At 39.6% G+C, this 27,954-nt stretch overlaps 1 protein-coding gene across 1 annotated transcript; it reads right to left on the bottom strand.

Annotated features, from left to right (window-relative positions):
• Positions 1 to 758: 758 nt before the first annotated feature.
• On the bottom strand, positions 759 to 27,954 carry LOC115629931 (protein TIS11). Its single transcript, XM_030526535.1, has 4 exons — positions 27,889 to 27,954; positions 26,283 to 26,697; positions 2,697 to 3,064; positions 759 to 2,326 (listed from the first exon to the last, which is right to left on the bottom strand). Exons 2-4 carry the CDS (start codon positions 26,364 to 26,366, stop codon positions 1,279 to 1,281), a joined length of 1,500 nt encoding a protein of 499 aa, XP_030382395.1. The 5' UTR covers positions 26,367 to 26,697; positions 27,889 to 27,954; the 3' UTR covers positions 759 to 1,278.

The following is a 27,954-nucleotide window of genomic DNA, read 5'->3' as shown; positions in this document are numbered from 1 at the left end:
TAAAATCGTTTCTGTCGAGTGGATTTTGGGATATTATTGAAGGAAGTAGCTTTGTTCGGGCTGAGTACTTTCATCTCGTAGCTTTTGCCTCAAATCGGTCAATTGGGTGAAGAAAGCATACATATTGTATAAGTATTTCCAGTCTGGATCGTACGTACATATATCTAACTAACTATCGCTCTGTCTGTCTGTCTGTTTGTTTGTTTGTTTTTTAGGCAAACAAAGTGCATTTATAAAGTAATCGATGTCTGTCTGCCTGCCTGCCTGCGTGCCCAGGATAATCACAAATGTTAAGTTATTGAAGTATGTATATAGTATAGCAATGAAACGGTAATTCTTGCATGTACGTAGTACTGGGCCTATAGTAGTATGTGTACATATGTCTGTGAGTATGTCTGGATGTGGTTTTCATCGTTTTGTCAGGCTTGATTTTTACGTATTGTGCGCTATATCTATCTCTCTCTCACACACACACACAATAAAACGGTTTAAACAGCTGACATGTACATCTTAACAGTTTAATGTAAACATGTAGTGTGTGCATGTGTGTGTGTGTGTGTGCATTTAACAGACTATGCATTTATATTTAATGTACATAAAAAATAATAATAATTATAATAATATATAATGCACTTTGTGTTGCCAAAGATCGCTGGAGAATCATGAAATCATCACACTTATAACGTACGTTTAAGAATTCTTACATAAGCGGGGGCATTCATTTTGCAAATGCAAAGAATTAAAACAAACTCAGAGCTCCATCATCATCTTTAAATAATAATGAACAAATAATGAATTTAAAAACAATTTCAGAATCAAATAAATTAAATAGAAATTAACTAAGGAAACTAAAGAAGTAATTTGAGCAAGCTGGTGGTGATAATAAAAAAAATTAAAGTAAAGAAAATCAAATCAAATAAAAAACGTAACAAATAATGAAATTGAAATAGTGCTGCCACTCAATATTCTCTGGGTTTGTGGCTTAGCTAAGCAGGAGCAGCAACAATAGTAGTGATAGTGTATGTTGTTTAACAGTGCGGTATGTGTCTTGGCTAAGCAGGGAAGGCAGCATGCCAACATTTGTTGCATGTGTTACATTTCATTTCTTATTCTTTTTTGTTGGTGTAGTCAATGATTTTTGTTGTCGTTGCTGTAGTAGTAGATTGAGATTTTATCAAATTTGTGCGTTGTGTTTTTGTTGTTTTACTCGTTAATGTTGTTTGTTGAAGCTGCTCTGTTGCTGTAATGTTAAGTTGTTGTTTACAGTCCGAAATTGTTTTATTGCTGCTGATAAGCATCCATTGTTGAGCTCAGTCGATTGAAGACGGGCAGACGGGGCGCGTCCTCGACAGCGACTGGAACCCCCACTGGAACCGGAACCGTTGGGACAGCGCCAACGTGTCCAATGGTCACATGGTTGCAGTCACAGGGTGTGCTGGAACTTTTTTGAAGCATTTGCTTATTATCACTGGAAGACTTGGAAGACGACGAAGCTAACGAAGAGAGTGTCGATATCGATGTCGATACCGATAAAGTCGATGAGATCGACGATGCCAATGGCGTGCTTGCACCGGGCCAAGGAGACGGTGTCGCGGTGGCGACGGCTGCTGAGACTAATGTGGCCGTCGACAGCGAAGCAAACTCCAGAGGCTTGCTATTATATGGAGGTGGCGTGTTCACCGGCGATATGGGTGCATTAGGACTCTCGGGAGGCGTGGCGCCGGCCAGACTCATATAACCGCCACCGCGTACATGCTGCTGTTGCTGTTGTTGTTGCTGCTGCTGCTGTTGCATGGCATCATTGAAGGGGAAATTGGTCAATGAGTTGGTAGGACTGAGGGACAAGGAACCAGTGGGTGATTCACGGTCAGAACCAGTCGACATGCTCAGTGGTGGACTGAGCGGAAGGAAGTATTGGCTAATGGCGGTCACAGGCTGTTGACTATTGTTGTTGTTATTGTTGTGCTGCTTATTGTTGCTGTTGGTATTATTGTTGTGGTTGCTGCTGCTGTTGTTGTTGTTGTTATTGACTGTGTTGAGGTTAAAGTTAGTCGATTGCTGCTGTTGTTGTTGCTTCTGTTGTTGCTGCTGCTGCTGCTGTTGTTGTTGTTGCAACGCACGCGCCTCATCCGCATTGTGGACGAAGTGGCAGCGCGGCCCATAAGGACAGAAGCCAACGCTGTGGAATGTACGGCAATATTCAGTTTTGTACTTTGGATGCCTCTGCAAGTTCCGCAACTCATGATATCCGTGAGCGAACTGGCACTTCTCCCCATATTTACACTCGCCGGCCTCCTCATAGGGGCGACACAATTCCGTCTTGTAGCTGCAAAGACGACAAGAGAGAGAGAGAGAGAAAGGAAGGAAATGTAGAGATGAGATTTTGCAAATTAATTTAAATAAAAGGAAATACAAATTTGAACGGAACCCAAACATCTACTCTCTCAGAATTGGATATTCCGAATCGGATGTTTTTCAACAGGTCCCACTCTTTTTTTTTTATAGATTTGAGGCTTCACAAAACGATCAAAACTAAATTAAATGTTTTCTGTCGAGAAAACTCTGGGAGAATACCATTTAAATACTCAATCAGTATAGTTAAGAAGGAAGTCGAAGAGAATTGTGTATCCTCCCAGTACTTTAATGAATTGGGGAAAGAAAGCAAGAAAGGAGCAGAGAAATAGTTTGGAACTTACCGAGAAGTGTTCATCGGCTGCTGTGGCAATGGTTCCGACTGCGTGCGCTCCAACTTGCGATGCAGATTCATGCTGCCCAGATTCTCGATGATGGTCACCAATGAGGCAACCTGCTGTTGTGGTGGTGGCTGTGGCTGCTCCTGAGCGTTAATTGTCGAAAAGTGGACGGGCAGCGGTTGGCGCTGCTGCTGCGCTGGCTGTGAGACGGTGCGAGTCAAAGCACCATGGAGACGATATGCATGCTGTTGATGCTGCTGCTGAAGTTGAAGCTGATGGTGCTGCTGCTGCTGCTGTTGTTGCTGCAGCTGCTCCTTAGCCTCCAGACTGTGCTCCAATTGCTGTTGTTGTTGCTGTGAGTCGACGCCAATCTGCAAATGCAAACGATCAAGAAATTAGGCAATGGATTAGTTAATTGTTTTCCATAACTGCCAACAAACATACTATATATATGTATGTATGCATGTATATTATTTTTTGGATACGTAACAAACATTTGGTAAGAGGGAGGAGGGCTGGCGCGATGTAGAGGAAAAGGGTGTTGCCAAGAGGCGAAAATGTTTTTGGAGGTACTTTTACTTTTAACTTGACCTATAACCAACGAAGCGCGCAGACGCAACTGCGCAGCGACGTCGACTGTGACTGAGACAGCAAGACGTTCAACTTACATGGCCTGAGCACAAAACCCATTGTTATTGTTGTTGCTATTTTTGTAAGCGCTTGCAATGATATTGCAAAAACAAAAAACAAAACGAGAAACGAAAACGAGGAAAACAACAAAAAAACGAAATGTTATAATTTTCCAGCCATTAACCAACACAACAAGCAGCAACAACAATCTTACGCGCACACGCACACACACATACATTCGATTATGTACATACATATGTATGTATAGTATATACAACGCAGGAATATAAAGCATGCAAAATCATACACACAATCGTTTTTGGAGGGAACCTCTAACATCAACTTCTCGCAGCCATAGCTGCTTAAAAGTTAACAGCAACTGTAACGACAACAGCAGCAGCAACAGCTTAGCCAACAACCTCCTTCTGCCTCCCTCCCAATAACTTGGTATACTCATCTTCTACAGCAATTCACCAATCAAATGTCTGTAGTTGTCATTGCTGCTGTTGTTATTGTTGTTGTTGTTTTAGTTGCTGCTGTGTGTCGTCATCAGTTTCAGTTTTTGGAACGCCTGCTCCGTTCTGCCCACGCCAGCGCCGAAGTCGCTGCCAACGCCGCCGTTGGTGTGTTCATTTTCATGCGATGCTGTAACATGTTATGCAACCCAACAGCGCGCACACACACACACACACACATAACCATACGTACATTCATGGTGAGTCGCGCTCACTTCGCCAAGCGTAGCCAAACTACCAAAACCAACTACAGACCGACGACCAACAACAACACCATCAGCAATTACATATGTATAGAGCTCAAGTTCAAGCCAACAACAAAAACAACAACGCCAAAAAACTAACATTAAATGCAACAACAAAATGCTGTCCAAAGAGCCGAATGAAGCAGGCAAGCAGACAACCAACCAACCAGCGAACGAACGAACCAAGCCAAGCTATAAAGCTACAGCAGCGCAGAGTGAGTCCGTCGCGGCAGCAACAACTTTGGCGCCCAGCAACAAGTTGGTACCACCCTCGTCCCCGTACCACTCCAGCAGCACCACTAAGCTCCATCAACAACAATAACAACAACAATAGTAGCTAAACTGGTTGCCTGCCTGTCCGCCTGCTCACTCCACCCCCCTGCTGTTCGCTTGTTTGCTAGTTAGTCGACAACACACACACACACACACATAAAAATACACGCACACACAAGTACGTACCCACAACGGTCGGGGAGTGTTGCCAGATCGAGGGCAAGCAGCCACTGATCTGACACAAAAATGAAGTGACATTTCTTAACATTGCAGTAATAAGTGCGCAACTTCTCTCCGATCTCTCACCTCTCTTATTACAAATTTCGATAGCAAATCAGCTGTTGGTATTAAAAAAAAAAAACCTTTATGCAAATTACATAATTCGTTTAAATAAATTGCAACAATGAATTGAAAGATTGAATCGTGCTTTCGATTAATGCTTCGCGTATTTTATTTGCTATTTCTTAAGAAATCTTATTAAACTTAAATTTAAGGTAAAAAAAATATACGATAGGTGAAGCGACATTCTCTCCCAGCCTCTGCAAGCTAATGAGGCATTTGGTTAAAAGGCAATTTGTTATATGATGGAAGTGTGTGTGCTTTCATTAGACCGACCGCATTACTATGTAAATATTTGATGTAAATAGTAATTGAAATATTTATCAAAACTATTGCAGGAAGAAAGTTTAATTCATTGTAATGCCACAAAGATCCGACCAAATACAAATGCATATGCACAGGGTCAATAACTGTCAGATGAACTTTCCAGCCGTTTCGAGTGAAATGAAAACCGGAACATACTCGCATCACCTCATTTCAGAAAACAAATAATAATAAGTTCATTCATATGCCTGTATGTACATATGTATGTATGTACTACATACACAAATTGTTCTGTAGGGTCTCGGGACTATTACTCATAGCATATAAAGCATACAAATTTAGGTGTTTTCATTTTTTGTAAAGTGTCGTCGGGAGGCCACAAAAATAAAAACGTTTATTCATTTGCACAGCTGTGATAAATACATAGAATTTAATTCACATACATATGTATACGAGTGTGTACATACATATAATTATAATTCAGACTTGTTCAGATTTCTGAAGCAAATGTATGACTTGAAAAGTTATAAAAAATGAGGAAAAGCAATAATTATAATTATTCACAATATTTTATAATTCATTATTGCTTTTAATGAGTTTCCTTGACTTATCGACATTTGTGAGCTAAGTTGTGACGAGTTTGGACAAATACTCCCTTCTTTCTTAATTTCTCTCCAATTCTTCTATTAGATTCAAATATAATATGCATAGTTATGCTTAGTCTGGCAACTCTGTGGCAAAATCGTAACTGGACGCAAAAAAGCGAATGTTGTTGCGGCTAGCAAGCGGCAACACCAACAAAAACAACAACAACCAGTCTGGCACTGGCGCAGACATCACAGCAACAACAACAGCAGCAGTGGCAACAACAAGTTGGCAAACTTTTACGATTGTTATGACCAACTTCGCGCTTACGGCATCGCCGTCGCTCAAGCTGTGCTTGCATAAAGTACAAATACATACAATCATATGTATGTACATATGTACGTACGTACAAACGTGTTCGAAAACCACTTCAAGTTGGCCTGCAAGTCCATGTGAGTGCGGTTTCTGTGTGTGTGTGTGTGTTCACAAGAGACAAGATAAACAGGAGTGAGTACCCAATGCCCCGTGCCCAATTTGGCGTGATGCTCGCCACTGGGTAGGAGAATGGCAGTGAGGTAATGGGGGGGGGGGGGGGGGGGGGCAGGAGGTGTTGGGTAGTTGGTAGTGGTGATTGGTGCTGGAAACTCTACTCGCGCGCACGTTGCGCACAAAGAAAACAGACAAATAGATCAGAGCGGCGGCAACAAATGAAGATAATGGCAACGTTTAGGAGAGCAAGGAGGCGGGAGTCGTCCAAAGTAATTTTTTTGCTTTTGCTTTTTTTTTGCGCCCGTTGTCTTGCGCTATTGTCAATGCGCGTGTGTTTGTGGTGTGTGTACGTGTGTGTGCATGGGAGAGTATTGTCTATTACGTCTACGACTACTTTTATTTGTGCGCCATCACTGTCGCCCTCTCTTCTCTATCTTTCTCTCTCTTTCTTCCTCTCTTGCTTGCTCGCACACTCACTACACAACACACGCTAAACGTCACCCGTTGGCGCTCTTCTGCACATCTTCCATCTAGGTGAGAATTTCCCTTTCATTTGAAAATGAAAATAAGTTTACTTTTCTTTCTTCTGCTTCTTTGCTTTGCTCGCTCGCTTCTTTTTTTTGCCATTTCCAGCTAACATTTTCTTGTCTGGTTATTATAGTTGTTGTTGTTGCGGTCGATCTATATGAGATCTTTGTGTTTAGTCTCTGTTTGTGCGTATCTTGTTGTTGTTGTTGCTGCTGTTATTGTTGAATAACTTTGGAGGCTAGGCAAACACGCATACCGGATCTGTTTAGTTTAGATGTTTGGGGGGCGCGTTTCACAGATCTGCGACACTTGGACTCTGCCTGACTAACTGAATGGCTGACTGTCTGTTTGTCTGTCTATAGGCCGACTCTGTGCTTGTATCCGGTTTCAAGCCCATTCTAATATAATCGTTAACTTTTGAATGCCGCCCACTTTAAATATTCTTGGTACTCGTTTAAAATTCTTGAATATTTTTCGTATGGCTTTTGGTTTGAAAAAAAAAATGCTGAATTGTTTAATTATGAAGAACAGAATCGTGACAAATAGTTGATTGTACATTTAAATTCAAATGAAGGATGCGTTTTGAAATGCTTTTGAAAACGTCACGCCATTGGGTACTTACTATCACGTAATGGGCCGATTCCATTTTTCATTGCCGAAAGGTTCAATCAATCTATATTCCCGTAGATGGTTGTGTTTGCATTAAGATTGACAACACAAACACCACTTACAATACTCTAATTCAATTTTACTTCAATACAATTCAATAACAAACTATACGAGCAGATAGTTTTCTGATACAAATAAAACTTCATTGGATTTGCTTTTCAAAGCCTATTTATTTGCAAAAACACGGATGATTTGTGTGAACATTATTTTCATGCCTACCGCGCTATAAAGTCGAAATTATACGAAAACATGGTTCCCCGTTCTCAAATACTTCAATTCTGCCGAAAATTCAGCGACTATTCAACATCAAGTAGTTGTCCGAATTTTAGTTGCAGCGTCAAATGAATAAGGCGATCAATTCAATGGATTCTACTACAACGCTTGTATATGTAGACCCTTCGAGCAGATTAGTATGCTTTGAAAATGTTTTCGTATCGTTGAATATAATTGTAGAACGGAAACATCAGTATTATTGCATACATCGCCCACACATCTACATTAAAATACAAAAATTCTCCAGGAAATTTTAACAAAACAAACAAATGGAGTATTTAAACGGTGTTGAGGAAACGGTTAAGGCCGAGCTACAATGCTTGCGCAACGTGCAATCCGTGTTGGCCTTCAGGCTGAGCATGATGGAAAAGGACTTTCGCGAATTTACCGCCACTATAGATGTGCTGGAGACTATGGAGCCCGACCGCAAATGCTACCGCCTCTATGATAATGTCATACGCCTATACAAGGCCAAAGAGATTCTGGAGCAGATAACGGAGTCCAAAGCTGTCTTACAAACGCAAATCAACAAGACTAAGGAGGACCTGAATAACAAGACGGAGGAGCTCGCCAAGTTCTTACAAGAGCATAACATTAAGATACTCTACCACCTTCATATACCATCACTCAAGTAATTGTTACCCTTTTGGAGAATATGCTAGACATGTCCCTCCAGAAGAGAAAAATATCAACTTGTTCTGTTGTTAAAAACGTTGCCCGTTTCATAAATTGTTGTTAAAGACATATAATACAATGTTGTCGGCAGGAACTATCGGAGTCCTATAAGTAATAAATTGAATAGCAAATCTGTTCTTCCACTAATAACTGTTTAAATCGGAAGCTCATTATTATCTGCGAAGAAACCGGTCGAATCGTTTCCTGACATCTTTTTACATGCATATAAATACATATATTGATATTCCTTATATACTTTGTCAACTCAAGTTTAAAGATAAATAATGTTCAGATTAGTTTTAGTCTACAACACACAAGCAAGGCTCTACAATGTTGTACTTCTTTATGATGCATAATATTTTGTTGTTTCGAAATCAAATTGTAGGCCGACAAAAGCACATATACATATGTATGAGTTTCTATATAAGTATGTATCTGAGCGATTCCACAATCTGCAGGCGGCCACATGTTATAGAAAATAGAATGTTCCAGGAAAAGAAATGTGAGTTCTGATATTGTAAATCGCATACATATCAGTATATATGTACATATGTATGTATATACTATATATATATACATATACTATATATTTAAAGTTAGGCTTCAACATTCTGTGGGGACTTTCCTGCCTGCTCGACAAGCTTGTCGTCTTTGTTGTTGTTTTCAGTTGATTTCTTGGCTTGGCTTGACTTGAGTTGGTGGCTGGCGTTATGTGGTAAACACGTTCACACACCAACACACATCAAGGCACACGCACAGAGACACACAGGCACATCATGACACACACACACACACACACACGTAACTTGTGTCTGTATTTGCCGAGATGCTGAAGACTGTCTGACTGACTAACTGGTTTATAAAAGCTACAAAGTACCAACGACGACGACGACAACGCAATATCCATAACCTCGATGAGTTAACACCAATACTAATACACGCACAAACACACACACACATACACAGGTTCGTTGGTTGGTTATTCTGCTCACATATTGCTTGCGATTTAATTTCGTATTTTGTATTATTATTTTCTGTTATCCATTTGCGAAATTAAAATGAATAGTTATAAGTGTTATTTATAATGCTATGGGGGCCCCAACAACAACAAAAAAGCAGCAGCAGCAGCAACAACAACAACAACAAACAAAGCAGATAGTCGTCGAGTTGATCAAACAGTTAACACAATTCTGTGAGCAACACACAGACACAGACACACAGGTAGGGCCGCAAAATAAAAACAATAAAGTGGCGCTAGAGTTTGGTGAGGGGGGATGGGTGGGGGATTCGCAGGTGTAGAGCAGCAGCAGCAACAGGTGAGTATACAGCAGCAGCAACAGAAACAACAACAACAACACCAATTACGAAAAATATGTCAAACTGCATGCAACAACTAAGCGAGGGAAAAACCCCACAACGATCAAACAAATAAATATGTAGGTACCTATGGCAGATTCATGCAAATGGAAGTCGATAAAAAGGCTTAAGTCTAGAATGGCATTTAGCTTTTGAATTATTCGGAAAGCAGGTAAATCCTACATATTGAAGACCTTCGGTCATTAATATAAAAATCGATCAAACGCTCGTTAGATTGATGCTCCAACTATGTACATATGTAGATCATCGTATCATAAATTTGCAATACAAATTGAGGCGCAGACCTTGGATATAACTAATCATTAAGTCAAGATCAAGATCTCAGTGCCAATGACCATTGATCGTGGCCGAAAAAGTTTTAGTGATCGTAATCAGATCACAAAATGAAATCCAAACAATCTCTGTCTCACTGATCAGTGCGCTTTTTTTTTTCAATTATATACATATCAACGTATTTAAAACTTGAAGTTATCGCCGCACTACGAATATTGCAATGATCTATATGTTGTGGCGAAAATTGCCAATGATAATGTTTAAGGCTCTAATTCAGTTTGTAAATAAAGTAACTTTGACGAAACTACTCAGTAAAGATCATGCATTGAACAATACATTGCGATTTTGAGCTGATCAGTAAATAGCGATCTCCATACTAGATGTGCACAATTCTCAAGCAGATAGCATTACTTTATTATAACACTTGATTCGAATCATTTTGGCACTGATCACTTCTAATTTGGCCCTTGATGGTGCTGGGACGAACTCTCCTTCTTAAGCCGTAATGCAATGCTCGATATAGACATCTTGAGCACATCAATATAATTTAAGAAGTTCACTTCTAAAGCGGATCTTAAGCCAATTAAGATAAGTAGTCGCTCACTAACTAAATAGTCGTAATGCAAGGCTCTACTATATGAAGAAGCCTACATATTTTGGAAATATCATTATATTATAGTTCTGAAGTCACTGATGAGACGGTCTTTAGAGTTTCTTTCGACCCACTTACATGGTTAAATAATTTCAGATACTCGTTTACAATATACATACATATATATGTACATATGTACATACAATTCCATGATCAGTAGATTGAATGCGTAATAAAGCTGCTACGCTTGGGAAATAACGCAGACGGAGAGTGAGAGTGAAATATGCTCTCGTTGAGAGTGTCGCTTCACCGTAAGGCGAAAATAAAGATGTGAAATGAATTAAAAAAACCACAAGCAATAGCAAATTTGACTTGGAAATTATCACATGGGAGCAGCCCGCATACATACATATGTATGTATGTATATGTGTCTATCTGTTTGTATATAGAAACGAGCCTAAGCATCAGAGCTTTGGCATCACACGTTGCTACCGTTTGTATTTTATACATACATACATATATGTACATATGTATTTTTGTATGTATGTACATATGTATATGAACATGTAAATATGATGCCAAAGTCCATTTCCCCACCCGTCTCTACGGTTTTTAAGCAGTGAGTATGTAAAGTAACGTTCAAGCATTGCACCCAAAGCTAACTTGTTGCTGTTGTTGTGTTTACTGACGTTGTTCCAACCCCCCGCCACTCCCACTACAACGGCTCACCACTCACCCTCCCGCTCCGCTCCGCCCCGCCCATCCCACTACATTTAAACGCCGCTTTGACCGCTTCGGCTTCAAGTGCAGTGTGACGAGAATGAGGAGAGCGACGGGGAGAATGGCGAGAGCAACAACGTCAACGTCGACGACGACGACAACGAAGAGGGACGATTGACGTCGACTGTTTCTGTTTCTAAGTCGTTTCTCGAGGTACGTTGCAGTTGTTGTTGTACTCGTAATTCAGTTCCAGTAATCAATGCACACACAAATATATATAAACACACACGCACACACTAGTATAGTTTGCTTGCACTTCGTTTGCTCGCTCACTGATAAATAAAAATGCAATGTGGACGTGCTGTGCTGACTTTCGACGGACGTGCGCGGGTGGCTGCCCGGCCTGTGTATGCGTGCGTGTTTGTGTGTGTGTGTACGTTTTTTTCTCATCAAATGATTTGCGTACCAGCCACTACTCAACAACAACAACAACAGTCAGTGCAACAACTGCGTCATGGGAGGTTTTATAAAAAATACGTAACTTATTAATTTGTTCAGCTCCTCTCACTTTATTATAATTCCCTTAAAAGAGTGGATAATTGAAATGGACTTTCTAACATTTCAATTAGTATGTAGCCTTTGAGCAGAAATGCTTATGTATTATTGCAACGGAATTTTAAATGGAAATTGCAGTTTTTGTGCGAATTAGTAATTTTTATGGTTTTTATTTTTAGTATTTATTTTATGAATAATGGTTTGGGGAATGTGTTACTATTTTCAAGTTATTTATATTAGCTAGTAAATTATTGCTATAGATTTTAGCAAATCATTAGTAAATCACTTTTTTTGTCGAGAAAGTCCCCCAAGATATCGGCGAGCTCCTACTTATGAGCAGTTAGCAGATAAGATATTGGCAATGCTTGCTGGCCGAGCTGTCATTTAAAGAGAAGTCCCAGTTTCAGTTAAGTAGACTACACACAGAGTCCTCCACTGGAAAAGCCTTATCACCTAGAGTGTTGCCTAAAAAATTCCATGTATCCAATTATTCCCTACACCATTAAACGAAGGGAGTACAGCGATTTGAATCACTCTTCAGTCTACGAGAGTGTTGTTTGGCAGAACCTTCTCTAATACAAAGTAATCAATCGGATGTGGTGGCGTTATGTCAAGACTATACTTATATTTTCATAAGCTAAAGTCTTCTGGAGTGTTGGTTCTGAGTAGCTTTAATAGGAGCTAATGGCCTGTGTTAGACGTAGTTCTTCATAAAAGTTTTTGATCAAACTACCCTCGCTAAACAGCAATCATAATAATAAAAATAATAATAATAAAGCAGTACACGAGCAATTAAATTTGTTTGCTTTGCAGCCTCGCCTCAACAGCTTCATATTGCTGACCTCTTGCCGCCCCCACCAACCCTCCAGCTTTTCCAGCCACTCATCAGCAGCGTTAGATGTGAGCTGCAATGCCAACAACAACTACAGTAACATGTGCCGACGCCACCGTTGTTGTTGTTGCTGCTATTGTAATTGTTGCTGTTGTTGCTGGCGCCTATGGGCGATCGTGGTCATTGGGCAGTGCAACTTGGGACAGTTTCATTTCGCAACGTTCGTTCAATGACAATGGAAACTACAACCGACGACCAACGACTTGACTACTCATTAGGTTTGACAGAAGAAGAAAAATAAGTTTTAAAAAACCCAAACCAAAACGAAGCAAGCGAAAAAAATTATACATATGTACAAACATACTATCCGTATGTATATGTGTATGTATGTACGAGAGAAGAAGCAGCAGCAGCAGTAGCAAAGCAACGTTATAATTTACATAATGTTGCCAAAGGCTGGCTTACTTGGCCAACTTGGCAATGCAGTTGCGGTCTCAACAATTTTGGCCAACCAACCAGCCGACCAACCGACCAGACCAACTCAACTGGCCCATCGATTGAGGTCTAGGTCGATTTAAACATTTCACATTTCGTGTCGTTTTCATTGTTCGTCCGTTGCGGGCTGCCTGTTGGTTGTTATTGTTGCTGTTGTTGGTTAATATTTGGTAAGCACACATACAAAAAACTGCGAGGAGAGCAAGGGAGAGAGCGCGTGCGTAAAGACAGCGGAATAATACGTGCGGGGGGCCAAGCCAAAGAGAGCGAGAGAGCAAAAAAGATGGAGTGTGGTAGTAAGTGAGGGGGAGGGGGGCGGCTTAGGGCAGGCAATCAGCCAAACAACGAATGGACGACAAACGCATGCGTGCCAGTTTTAGTTTTGTCTTTTTGTTGTTTTTTTTTTCATTGCCAATCGTCGTTGTCGCTGACTTCCAAGACTTTGTTCGAGAGCTGGACTTGGATTTGGGCTTCCTCTTTCGCAGTCTGTTCGAACATAACCGGCTCAAAAAAAAAAAATAAATAAAAACAACAACAGCAGCAGCAGCTTACACACAATAAAATACAATAAAAGAAAACTTCACAACATTAAGCAACAACAACAACTACAGCTTGGCCTTGCTAAATTCGGAGCACAACAACAGCACCAACAACAATAATCACAAAAACAGCAATTACGTATTTAAAAATAAAAAAAAAAACAACAACAGCAACAACTATGGAGCTGTGAAGGTAAACATAACAACAACAACAACGACAAGCAGCAGCAAAGGGTTTCAACGCTGGCATCGACCCGTAAATAAAAAATCAAAATAGGAATTAAATAAATTAAATATTATTCACTTTTTGTTGTTGCTTCTGTTTGCCTTTGTTGTTCGACAACTCTGTCGCAATATGTAAAGTATGGATGGAGTGAGGTCTGGAGGGAAGGGTGAAGGGGAAAATAGCAGCGGCAGGCAGGGGCAACAACTGTGTCGCCGTCGTTGTTGTCGTCGTCGTCGCATTCGCTGCTGTTGCATTGCAAAATTTTCATTTACCATTTGGTTTTTGCCTGCCCTGCTTTCATATAGTATATGATGGCATTATTGTTGTTGTTGTTGTTGCTGCTGCTGCTGCTGTATTTTAATAAAGTTTTATTTTGATTGCCTTTCGTTCGGTTGGTAACAGCGTGATGTGTGTTGTGTGGTGGTGTGTGGTGATCTTCGCATTGCGTTGCATATACAATGTACGAGTATGGTTGGTTTGGTGAATAGACACTCACACACACATATACATACATGCATATGTATGTAGGTAATGCATAAGACATTGTATGTGGGTCGATTCGATTCGTTTTGAAAGACCAATAGATGGGAGGAAGGAGGGACAGGAGAGTTGGCAACAAATGTATGCAACGATCCATAACAAGTGGGTCATCAACAGAAAGTTATACGCATATAACGATCCGTAAAGATATGCAATTTACCAACGAATCAAGGCGACTAATCTAACAGAGATACAATTTTTAGCAACCCTACATAGAATAGATATTCTTGAGTTATCGGTTCCTCCAGTCGTTCTAGAGATACGGTACAAATTAAGTCAAGTTGCATATAATTTTGGTATCTAATCAACATCACAGAACTATGAATCCTCATTTTAAACCTTTAACACATATTTACGACATATTTGTATAGTTTACAATTGTATAAAGCTCTTTCAATATTTTCTAAATCATTGAACTGAGATCAATAATTCATTTTATGAATATACAATTATAAACAAATGAGGAAATGATCGTTAATTTCAATTATATGAAAAGGTCTCTTTATATTTAATAAATGTTATTGCTTAATGAGCATAACGTTGAATCTTTTGAAGATACATATCGATCTAAACATAGTAAAAATCTTCAATTTCAAAATCGTGATTCTAAAGAGAGTGTATGCTATTTAAAAATCACCATGGCATATGAATGCTCTACCACTCAGCTAACACATTTTGATCAAGAAATTTACAACACGTTAGTAGCTTAGGGTTTCGTAATCGAGAAAAGAAACAAAAGTGGCCTTACAGCCAGATGTTAATTAAACATAACCAAGCTAAGCTAACAAATAGATTGCGAGCGAGCAAAGAATTTGGTTTTGTTTAAGATTAATGGGCATTTTAGTAGCTTAAGGTGTTGTGAGCCAACGGAATTGGTGTGCCAGCCAGATGTTAGCAATAGCTACCTGTACCCAGGTACAACACCACCACTCCAAAACAGTATGAGCCGACAATAATCGGAAATTCACATGTGCAGCTGACTAAATATCAAAACGATCTCCATTGCGGACGGGCATACACGTACTTCTGTTTCACTTCAATTGAAGCGAGTCGTATACGTTTCGACCCCCAGACTAGTGAAAATGAAAATGTTCCACGTACAATACACACAACCACACACACACACATATATATATGTATATGTATGTACATATGTCTATAAAAGAGGAATAAACATTCATTGTATTGATTTTACAAGCAAGTGTTTTGAAATTTCCTTGACTAGGGCTTACATACTTCAATGGAATATTATCCCAATCTTGAGTTATGTTTATGGCTCTTGCATTGCCTGGGCATGTTGCTTGCCACATATGGCATGATATATGTACGAGTCAAGTGTCAAATAGATCTGCCCCGCCATCTCTCTGCCTATCTCTTGTGTACTCGGGACCTTTCTCCCCCCGTCCAAAAAAATCAACTATTAGTTGTTATCAATTTATAAGTAGTTGGCTTGTTTTTGCTAAGACAAGGCACAGTGGGTTGAAATGCCTATTCTTTAAACAAATGAGGAAAAAAGAGTGAGTAAGTCCAGATAGAACGTTAAGGGGCTCAGCTTGCAATATCATTTTATAACCCCCTCTGTGGTTTTATAGTCCATGAAATATTTCAAACGATTGTTTATATCTTTTAGTCGTTTTATTTAATGAACTAGGAAAAGTGCTACGTCTCTCCTGCTTTTCAAATCTCCAAGGTTAAGAGGTTCAAACTGTCGAAGAGAGATTGTATAGAGACCCTGTATCCCCTCCTAGTTCCAATTTAAATTTATAATTATTTATTATTTTATAAGTAGCTTGTACGAATGCAAAGGTATGCAAGGTTTTGTGCCTTCAGGCTTTGTAATCTCCGAGATCAAGAGGTACAGACAGTCGAACAAACAAGTGGGTAAGTAATACGCTCATTGTTTTTATAGTTGATTGATATGGCAAAAAAAGCAGTTCTCTAATTGGACATTATAATATTCAGTTTTGTTATACAACGCATATTAACTTTTAGACCCCTCAGTTATAGCATTGGTTTATGAAACAAACTGTTGTTGTTGGCCAATACCTGGAGCCGTAGTTGAAGCTGGGTTTTGTCTCGTGAGCTTATTTCAACAGCATTAAGTAACCGAAACCTCTCTTTCTTTCTCTTTCTCGTTGTGTGCGTCTCTTTTCCACTTTTCTCCCCATAGACATTGAGGGTTAACAGCTCGACCGCTGGCAAGACATGGTGTTGTTATTGTTGTTGGTCTGCTGTTCTATATCAACAAGAAAAGTTCTTTGCTTATCAGCTGCTGCCGCTTGTATGTACATGAGTTACTTATGTATGTATGTATGTAAATATGTATGTATGTAGGTTCTGGTCTTCATATCAGTAAAAACAGCCGCACATGAATTTAAGCAATACAGGGTGTTTGTTTATGCATACATTTAAGGCACACCATGTGCTCTGGTCTATAAAGTCCAAGCCCCCACTCCTCTCCTCCTTCTACTACTCCTCTACCACACCAACACACTTATATCACTCATATGGTCGTCTCTCTCTGTGTGTGTGTGTGAGTGTAAGGGGCAAACAAGCACGTAAACAAAATAAAATATATATGTATGTGTATATTAAAAAAATACGACTCGTTGAAAACTAAGAACGACAGAAACAACAACAAAACATGTCCGTTTACATGCACCGCGACCCCTTGCTGACTTTTTATTTTGTGTGTTGAACACACAAACACACACACACACGCACATCGGTTGTAAGTGTGTATGTTTGTGTCTGATTTAAGTCGATAAGAATATTATTGGGTTAGTTAGTTCATACAATCATAATCTTGTGCTTGTCACTCATATTGTTGTTGTTGCCGAGCGTGCGATAAGCAAAATAAAAAGTGAGCCATAAAAAAAGAAAAAGAATACATACGAGCTAATTCCAAATCAAATAAAGGCGAACAAGATCGTTCCCCAGCTTAAAATAAAGTATAAATAAAAATATCTGAGATACGCGAAGTACGACAAATCTACGTCGAGAATGAAATAGTGAATGAAATAACTGTCATTCTAAATACTCGCACAATCGTTCGCAAGACTCCCTCCCGCATATTTGGGTATTTGTTCCGGAACCCGCGTTTTTCTCTTGTGGGGGAGGGGGGGAGAGGAGAAAAGACCATCCACGAATATTTGCAAAAGCAAGCAGGGGGTGGAGGACGATTCGTTTCAACTTAAGGGTTACTTATTGGAACCAAACGCCTAACACTCCTAAGAGAGGCCATCAAACGTTTCATTTAAATCACTTCTTACTCAGATTTTGAAATATATGTTCGTATATTCGAACAGTAGCTAGTATTTAAACTATAGAAAGAAAACCCCAACTAGTTTGCAGCACTTTCGATATAAGAACTAACAATACTGTTCGATTTGAATCAACTGGATCGGTCAGTTCGGTCAGTCCAGGTCTGAATGTTACCATAAATTTCATATTCGCTCATGCATACATACTTAATTGGATATAGGAACGATTTGTGCCCATATCTTGATACATTTGGCATGACTTTTGAAGCTCAATAAGTTCCACACTTCAATGAGACGTTTGACTAATGAAGAATTATATGAATAATAAAATCTGATGACTGGACCCTTGGAGCCATTAGTTAATGATTCCAGTCGAAGGTTTCAGGCACTTGCCTGGATACAATACTACTAGTACTCGAATACAGTACTACTACTGCCAATCTACCAGGTCCTTAGTATCTTGATTTTTTGCGAGCAAGTTCAAAATTTACCTCCGATTGTATATGGTGGAATAATCAGTTCGAGACGTATGTACATACATGTGTCTCGTAATGCTCCTCTACCTGGGAGAGCAGCTAACCAATGTCTCTACTCCACCTCCTCCTCCTTTATCTTTTCATTCCCTGACATTTTCGAGCGTTTCTTTGCGTTTTTTATTATGTTTTTAGAGCTCCGCTTGAGCCAACCCTCGTCTTGGCTCGCCTGGGTACGTTTCTCTGCTCTGTATTCTGTATTCTGTACGCAGCACAGAACATATCGTAAAATGCAGGCAAGTAGTAGGCACTCAGGCAGTCAGTTAGGCAGGGAAGCAACAATAAAGCGCGCTCCAAACGCTGCCGCTGCCGCCGCCGCCTGTGCCAATATCGTCGTTTACGTCGTCGATTTGATAACCCGAAACCAAACTCAATAAAAAGAAAAATACATACATACATATGTATGTATTCAAGTATATGTATATAGAACTCATACGCAAAAGCAAACAACAAAGCAAAGGGCAACAACAAGTACAGAGCCGGACCGGGAAAGGCAGGCAGTCAGTTAGGCAGGCAGGCAGGCAGGCCAGGCCAGGCCAGCCAAGCCGGGCTGAGCCAGGCAGAGAACCTAGACTCAGGCGGCACTACATAGGCAGGCATTGAGACTGAGACCGAGTCGAGGCGAGTCGCGTCGAGCCGGGCAACATGTTGAGAATATGTTGAACACGTGGTTGGGTCGGTTTGTCGATTGGATTGGATTGTTCGTTGGGTTCGTTGTTGGGTCCGTCGATCGGCCGATCGGTCGTCGCTCGTTTGTTTATTTGTTTGGTCGTTTCTGTTCTTTTTCTGATCGTTTGCTTTTCGTGAGCGGCAAACGAAACAGGCGTTCGGCCAGCCAGTGGAGAGACCCGAGTCCCATACATATTATATATATACATACGTATGTTGGACAGTTAAAGAGAAGCTAGAGATGGGAGCGTGACCCAATTCTCTCTGTCAATTATCATTTTCATCTTGCAAATGTATGTAATTGGAAATGGAATCTGACTTTTGTTTTAGTGAGTGGCGTATTTAAAAACATTATTTATAGACAGAAAATATTGCAATCAATCAACATCAACAGCATCATGTTCGACAGTCTGTTCGCTTCGTTCTACGCGATTGAAAGAGCTGGAGACAAGAAGCCTGGCGTAAGCATTCACTTGACTTTGTTGTTATTGTGGATGATACTTGTCACCTTCAAAGACGTAGTTCAGGCATAAGCAAGCGAATAATCCGCTGCTAGCACGCAAATCACGACTTCTTCGACTCAACTCTAGTGAGAAGAACGACTTACAAGGGTTTGAGGACCGGGGCAGGGGGTCGATTACATACACATACACACACACATCGAAAGACTGAGGGCGAAGGCACGCACTTTTGAGCAACACATGTGTTGGTGGATGATATTAATGTGGTTACTGTTGTTGTTGTTGTCGTGTCGTTATCCGGCTCGTCCTGCAACAGCAACTGGTTTGCTGTTTTCCTGCTCTCTTGCCCGCAGTCTCGTAATGAAGCGTAGTGTGAAGTGAAGAAAAACAAAAAACAAAAACAAATCCAGCAACAGCAACAGCAGCAACAACAACACAAATCAAATAATCAAAAAGCGACAGTGAATGGAAATCTACTAACGGCGCAGTCGACGTCAACTTTGCCGCTGTCGGCGCAGTCGCGGCTTCATTATATAATAGAATTCATTCGATTGGATTGGATTGGCAATGCCGCCGCTAAGCGAACAAAAAACGAGCATAATAATAATAAAAAAATAAAATAAATAAATAAAAACGAACTGGCGAACGCACGAAAAAAAAAATGAGCTGGGGCAGAGGCAGCGACTGAAACTCAGAAAGCTTGAGGTTGAGGCTGTGGCTCTGGCTCTGACTGAGCCACCAACCAAACCACTTGGCATGTAATCGAGAGTTGTTGCTGTTGTTGTTGTTACTTTTGTCTGTCATTATGCTAAGGCGGATGAAGCTTGGAAAGGCGCCTAGTTGTTGTTGCAGTTGCCAAAAAAAAAAATAAGCACAACAAACAAAAATGTTGCAGCGCGCTGGTTTCATTTATTTTATTTTGATGGGTGGCCGCGGCCTCTCGTGGTAGAGAAGGGGGTGGGTGATGGAGTGCTTCAAGAGTTGTTCATGCGGATGTAGCTATGTATGTGTGTGTGTTCGTAGCTTACCCGTATATGAGCGCATTTAAAACGCTTGGCATGCTTATTTTTTCACTCACGATCGCCTGCATGCTCTGCCACCCATCCTCCTCATCATAACAATCATAAACCAACATTTTGATAATCATTAACAACGAACGGCAGATAGACAGAATGAAACAAGCTAATTAATTCACACTGAAGCCAAACTCTAAACCATCTTAAATGATAGACGAGATACCTATGTAATTATGTTTAGTATGCATGGGACTCCAAAAATTGCAAATACTTTCTAGTTTTGGAAAATTTGATCAAATATTCATATTTAATTGTCACACATTGTGGCACTTTTTCATGCCAGCTGCTGCCCGCATAAATAAATTGTGGCCAAATGTTGGTCAGCCATGGGAATAGATGTGAAATGAAATTTCTTGCACGCGACAAGGGGACAAGGAGGAACTATTAATTATAATGAACTAAAAGCAATTTTCTTCGTTCAATGTACGAGTATGTACGCCAGCCGATAATTCTAGACACAGGCTATGTTTAGTAATATAATCACTGTCTTTTGCGCTACTCCCATCGATCATTTTAAATTTATGTACGAGTATGTATATGTACTATATGCAGATTTCTTTACTGTCAGCATTTTTTTTGCATACCACATGCAAATTGAATACTCCAATTGCCATGCCAGAATATTGTAAATAAATATAACCATTTTAACTGTTTACGAATAAAACGCTTCAAATAAATCAGAAAAAATGTTAAAGCGCAAACCGAAACTTCAGCACAATCAAGTCAAAACAAAACCAAACAAAAAGCAAGACAATTTTGATAACTTGCCATAGCTTGACAGGCTTACAATCTCAAATTATGTATAAGTATGCATACATACATATATACATACATGTGTACATATGTACATATAAACATGCGTCGTAACTGTATTAAAATCATAAACACTTTAACAAATCAGGCAGCACAGCACCGAACAGCGCAGCGCTGCGCAGTCAGTTACCATGCAAAATGAATGTATAAGCACATTTTATCAATTCTTCAATTTCAAGCCCATTGGCTATTAATATTGTTGTTGATGTAGTTGTTGTTGTTATTGTTATTGTTGGTGCTGCTGCTGTCAGCGAATTTATTGTTGAGATTTTCCGCCTAATCGTTGATATGTGTATTGAGTATTCTGATATCGAGAATGGCTACTTGCTGGCTAACAAACAAAGCGAACGTATGTCAGCTGTGCTTTTGTAAATTTTTGTTGTTGATATCGACATGTTGCGATTCTTGCAATCGATAACAGCAGTATCATACGCACGGACGCACGCACGCCTCACACAACACCCCCACCATCCCCACCACCCATGCGACAACTGATCACTTACTGAACTAAACCACCAACAAAGACGCCCAACTACATGAAGAAGTATGTATGTATGTATGTAAGTTTGTTTTGTACATACATATGTATGTACGTATAAATAGAAAACATTGCCTGTTGGAGACCCCCACAACAAATTTGTATGTACTTTGGCACCCAATTGAGCGACGACGACAACGGCGGCCATTAGCAAAAGCAAAAACAACAACACTTACTGTGATAGCACTAAGTAACAGCAACAAAGACAACAACACCAACATGAAGAAGACACAATTTAAAGATTACAACAATAGCAACAACAACATTCAATGACAATAGAATCAAGCAATATGAGTGATTGAGAGAAGAGAGAATGAAACCAAGCAGTTGTTCTTCTCGTTTGTTATTGTTGGTTTCAGTACAGAGCGAAGCGCAGCTCAACTGAGCGCCAGTTCTTTATTGTTGTTGTTGCTGTTGGTGCTGCTGGTGTGGGAGATAGCGAAGCGAACGAGAAACCAACAACACTGCGAGTTTTTGTTGTTGTCAACGTTAATGTCGTCGTACAAAGGCAAAGCAGCCAAGTGCATATATACATATACATATATATATATACAAGCATACACAGAGAATTCACTGACACTTAGAATGACAGACAACTGGACAGACATACCCACGTATTGATACACACATACACATTGATACACACGCATCTATAATACAACAGAGCAGCAACTCATGCATATGTATGTATGTAGTATGTTATGTCTATGTGTACAATATTTATTTCGTTCGTTTGTTCATTTTTTAAACAACTCAACGATAACAGGCAATAATAATAAGCAGCGTCAGTAGCAGGCAGCCGCAACAAGAACAACAAAACACGCAAATAATTTATTTATAATTTTCTTCGCATTATTACTTTTTTTTTGCTTTTTGATATTTCAACTTCAACAAAATTAATGAGTTGTTGCAATGAGCACACAAATGCACGCACGCGCACAGTCAAAAAACAGTCAAGACAAACGCCAAGATTTGAAAACATGTAACACTTAACATGCTCGAAATCGCAAATATTACCAAAATGTTACGGTTGCAGTTCTCTGTCTCTTAGCGTGGGTGAGCGTCGGGTTTGCATGTGCTGTTAGTCCTCTGACTGTATCTCTGTCGATCTACTCAATTCTCCTATGCTACCTATGTATGTATGCCCCGAGCTAGCATATTAATCGAATAAAATAATAAGGGTATTCTGATTGATGTTTAGGAATTGAATTTAATTAGTTATTCCGTAAACAACTTTGAAAATGCAGACTTTAAGTTTATATTGTTTAGGTTACTAAGGGGCTGCTCTTCTTGCAGTAACTAATTCGGACATTTATCGTATTCTTTGCATTAAACCCATAACTAATTGTGTTGCGACTAAAGTATTGATGGATAAATCAATTGCCAGTAGTTAAATCACCCAGCAGTGAACAGCAGCACAGCAAAAACAAAGCAGAATCAGTCAAAAGTGGTCGTAAAGTCCTCTGTTTAAATTTTGATTTGATTTAAATAAAATCGAATCTTTAACAACAAGCTGGAATACCCTTAATATATTGAAGTGGCCGTTGGACTGTGAGGTGTTGTTATTGTGGCCACAGCCTTACGACACTTTGAATGTTTGTATGTAAGTGTGTGGAGCTGCATGGTTATTCCTATACTGTTGTCGAGTTGTGGCACGTTAAAAAACAAATCGACACGGGTCTCTTTGGTTTCTGGCCTGGCCACGACGTTTGTGTTGTTGTTTTAGGTAGGTAGCGAGCGATAGCGTTGCAGCAATGGCGGCGGGACATGCACTCACACACACACACATACACATATCCAAGCGAATGGACGGACAGAGGACGGAGGCATTGGGTTGCCGTTGCCTCACTCTTGCTTGCCGCTGTTGTGTTATCGCCTTGGCAGGAAATGGAATTATATTCGTATTCGTAAAAGTAGTCGTTGCTGCTGTTGCTGCTGCTGCTGTCGTCCGTCATCATCGTCAACATTTGTAAGTGAGCCCTAGAGGTCCGGGTCCGCTCTCCTCTCACCCTTAACACTTTGTCGCCCTCGCGTCGCATGTGCATCACGTAAATATATATATATATGTATGTATTTTTATATGTGTCTGTATGTCTGCAATGGATAATGTTGCACCGTAATATGATTATAGGATTTGATACAACGAGCTAAGCGTTTTGGCTTAAGGAGACAACACCAACCAACATAACGAGCGATATGTATATAATACATACATACATAATACATACATACATAATACATACATACATACAATTAAAACGAATGTATAATTTCATAATGAGTACATACATATACACTTGTATATATGTATGTAAAAGAAATGCAGCTTCAACAAGTTGAAATCAAAAGTTATTTGAAAAAAATAAAATAAACACGGAATAAGGGTTTGTCAGCCCATATTACCAACAAATACAACCGACAAAGAAAGCATGTTGGTGTTCACAAAATATAATATACTATATATAGAACTTACATTACAACACACAAATACTCCTGTGGTATTTTGAAATAATTCCAGGCAAATATAGTAATTCCAAAAACAATATTTTGTTGAAGCAATGCAATGTGTTTATTCAAGTTAGAATCAAAATAAATTTTAATCAATAATATTCAAAACCGGCGTCTATTATTTCATTTAAAATACATTAAATATATGTCCCTACCTGCGTAAACGTTTTCATCATAATACTAACTGTTATTTTATCAGTTTAAGCCTGAAGTGGCTTTAATTACACACACCATTATTCATATTTTTGTTGACGAATAACATTTCAAAAATGTATGCGTTCCACACAAAAAACTTAATGAAAACGCATTTGCCCTTTTTGTCGCCTGCGCCTTCTTCTTTGCAGACAGCAGTCGCTGCCTGCGCCAACGCTAACGTCACCGTCGGCTCCGACGCTGCGACACAGATCGCATTGCTTGCTCGCTGACCACAATACGCGACCAAAGCAACAGTACAACTATTAAACAACAACAACAAACAAACAAGAGCAAAAGTAACAACCATAACAAGAATTGCTCGGTTCGTTGTTGTTGGTGATTTTTGATAGCTTTGGTTGCTGCTGCAACAGCAGTTTTTTGTTTTTGTTTTTTTCCATTGTTTGCTATTGTTGTTGCCCTTTCGCTTTCGGCAGAAAATTGTTGTTGGCAGCCGCCATTACGCAGCCTGCGATTATAGAAAATCCCATTAATCGATAACAGGAAGAGTGCCAGGCAAAATAAAAGTAAAAAGCACAACCAATTAATGAAATAGAAATGAAAATAAAACGGAATTCAGTTTTAAGCTTTATCGGGCAACCACCTTCTTACATGCATATGTATATATGCATGTATGTATGTATTTACATTCCATGAATGCATGTATGGGTCCGTTCGTATGTACATATGCATGTTGTTGGTTTTATTTGACCCCCTTAACCCATTGTCGTCGACAACTGCATTTTTTCCTTTATTTTAATTTTTGTTTTTTGTAGGCAAATTTTGCAACCAGGTGCAGCTTGCTTGGAACGCCTGGCAACAACAACAAAAACATTAATAAAAAACAACAACTAGGCGTCGAGTTAATGACATAAACTTTGCACGTAACAACTGGCAGCGAAGCTAACGCCAACGCAACCGCAGCAACAGCAACAGAAATTCAGGCGATTCAAGCAACTTTAAACTTGCCTTTTTGTCTGGCTTATTGGCTGGTTGTTGTTGTTGTTGTTTTTGGTTGCTTATTATTATTGTTGCCTGCTTGCTGTTCGACTACTACTCGTATTGAAAGCAAAAATCACTAAACAAAAATCCAAACCCGGAACTGACTTAATCGAATTTGTTGCCGATCAGCACACACACACACACTCAACACCAACAGCTGCTGCCTCTGCTGGCGTCGACGTCGCCACTAACTCCACACGCAAGCACATTTTAATACATAAGATGATCATGAGGCGTTTTTAATGATGTCTCTGTTGATGACGACAATGTACAATAACAGTCGCTGTCGACATTTTGACGTCGGCGTCTGTCTGCCCATTTGAACTGTTACGACAACAATGTTGCTGCTGCTGAAGTCCCTCGTCTCTGCCTCTCTCTCATTGCAAAAACAAACAAAAACGTGTACATACTATATATTGAAAAAAATGGCACCTGCTAAAAAGCCTGTTCCCAATTATCATCAATACACATATTTAACAGTTGCCGTCTTATCACAAATGTACTGGCGTATAATTTTTTCAACAGTTTTATGAGTTCTTTCTGAGTGTTTACTAACCAAAATAATTATGAATCAGCGTGTTTTTTTTGTTGATTCGGCAAATAACAAAAACCACGCAAAAAATGGCAAGTGCAGCTATGTATATACATACATATGTATGCTCGTGTGTGTGAGGCGGAGATATATGTATGTATATGTATATACATAATATGTATGGAGAGTGAAGTGCAGTGTAGAGATGACCAGTGCTGCCAAGCAAGGAGCCTGAGAGCGCAATCGCAACAGGCAATAGCGCAACAAGTAATAGGCAGCACTGGCAACAACTCTTCTTTTTGTAGTTTAATGATCAAAACAATGAATAATTAAGTATTCATAATTACTAAAGAAAATTCTCGACTTACCGCTGTTTGAAAAATGTCGCCGCATTCAAAGTAGTGAGAATTGCCAACTGTGGCCGACGACTTTTGTACAATTGTCGCGGACATGTTTGTTGTTTCTGTTGCCTGCTCCTTCGCTGCTTGGGCCCAATCGTATTTAAAAATTATATGGAACACTGGATAGCAATTATTCTTTGTTTTGAGTTTTGCTTTTGCTCTATTGACTTTGATTTAAACAGCGGTTTGAATTTGTTTGTTTATTTGTTTTGTTTTCCTATGCACTTGAACTATTGATGATGTTGTTGTTTCGCCGGTTACGTTTCGAATTTGTTGTTGCTTAATTTGTGATTTGTATGTATGTACATATTTTCTTGTACTGTACGGTTTAGTTTTTTTTTATTGCTTATCAACTTTGCGCGTACTGCATGTCAACAACAAGCTATAAAACAAATGGGAGGGGAAGAGGGAAAAAAACGTCACATTAGAATACGAGCTATAGGTCGGAGCGGCGCGACACGGAACGGGGCGATCCACAAATGCACGTGCTCTGTATATGTATTTCTACATAAATGTGTGCGTGTGTGTGATTGTGTGTTGCACGTTGTCTGTTTATCTGCCAAAAAGGATTGTTTTTATTACACAACAACAAGAAAATGAAAGAAAATTTGTTCTGTTATTATCGCTAATGCTTAGATTTTTTGTTTGCTTTTTATTACTTTACTGTGTTCCTTCCAAAACACACACGATCTCGTCCGTTCGCGCATTTGGGCAAGAGTGTGAGTGCACATGTATGTCTGCCTGTCTGTATGTTTGCTTTGCTTTTATCGTCTTCGTTCTTAGCAGATAAGCTTCGTTCTCTCATTCGTCTGCTCGTTTGACTCGCGGTTCTCTATGTACGTATATTTGTACGTATGTATGTACATATGTATATGCATATGTGCCCTCTAGTGGTGGTCGCATTTCAGTTCGTATCATTTGTATGTAAGTTTGTGTGTATACTTTTTGTAGCTGCGCAAGCAGAAGTAGGCAACGCATACACCGACAAAGGGACGGGCAGGCAGGCAAAGGCTGACTGTCATTGCCGTTTTTATTCAGATTCTTGTAAAAAATTTGTCCCCAAGGATTATTTTTGATGGAGTAACAGTCATTTTTATTGTTGTTGTGTGTTATGCCTATTTGATCTTGACTAGATCATATATACCGCCTTAATTTGCATATAATAATGCATTTAACTGTCAATCAATTATCCTTTTTGGCAGACTTTGGCATCGCGATCGACAGAGTGGACAATCAATTTCGAAAAATGCCCGCGCACCCGCACACATACACACACGCATCAAAGAACATGTATATTGCAGGCAAGCAGCGCGCAATTGAAACGCAAACAAAATTCAATTGAATTCAGCAGCAAAATGAATTGTGTGGAAAAAATAACAACAAAAATTATAATAAAAGCGAAAACAATGACTATAAAATTGCACTCTTGCTGATATTTCAGAAGTTTTCATCAATAACAAATGCCGTCGTCGCTCAGACACCGCATCGCGTTCCGCGCACACACCACTTAAAAAATTCAAAAAAACACAAAAAAAAAAACAAATCACAACACCAATCCACACTTGAATCTTACTTATGGCCACTGCTTCCTCGGAGCACAACCATACGTTTTGCCGTTCGTTCTGCGTATGAAGTCCCG

This window comes from Scaptodrosophila lebanonensis, unplaced genomic scaffold, assembly GCF_003285725.1.
Source record: "Scaptodrosophila lebanonensis strain 11010-0011.00,11010-0021.00 unplaced genomic scaffold, SlebRS2 tig00000171-arrow-arrow-pilon, whole genome shotgun sequence".
Lineage (NCBI taxonomy): Eukaryota > Metazoa > Arthropoda > Insecta > Diptera > Drosophilidae > Scaptodrosophila > Scaptodrosophila lebanonensis.
The sequence above is the reverse complement of the archived record's forward strand: the minus strand, read 5'-3'. Positions and strand labels throughout refer to the sequence as shown.

Coding starts and splice junctions, on each gene's coding strand:
- LOC115629931 (XM_030526535.1), bottom strand. CDS start 26,366: ATGTCCGCGACAATTGTACAAAAGTCGTCGGCCACAGTTGGCAATTCT. Junction 3,065..26,282: donor GCGACATTTTTCAAACAGCG/GTAAGTCGAGAA, acceptor TTGCATTTGCAG/ATTGGCGTCGACTCACAGCA. Junction 2,327..2,696: donor CAGCCGATGAACACTTCTCG/GTAAGTTCCAAA, acceptor TCGTCTTTGCAG/CTACAAGACGGAATTGTGTC.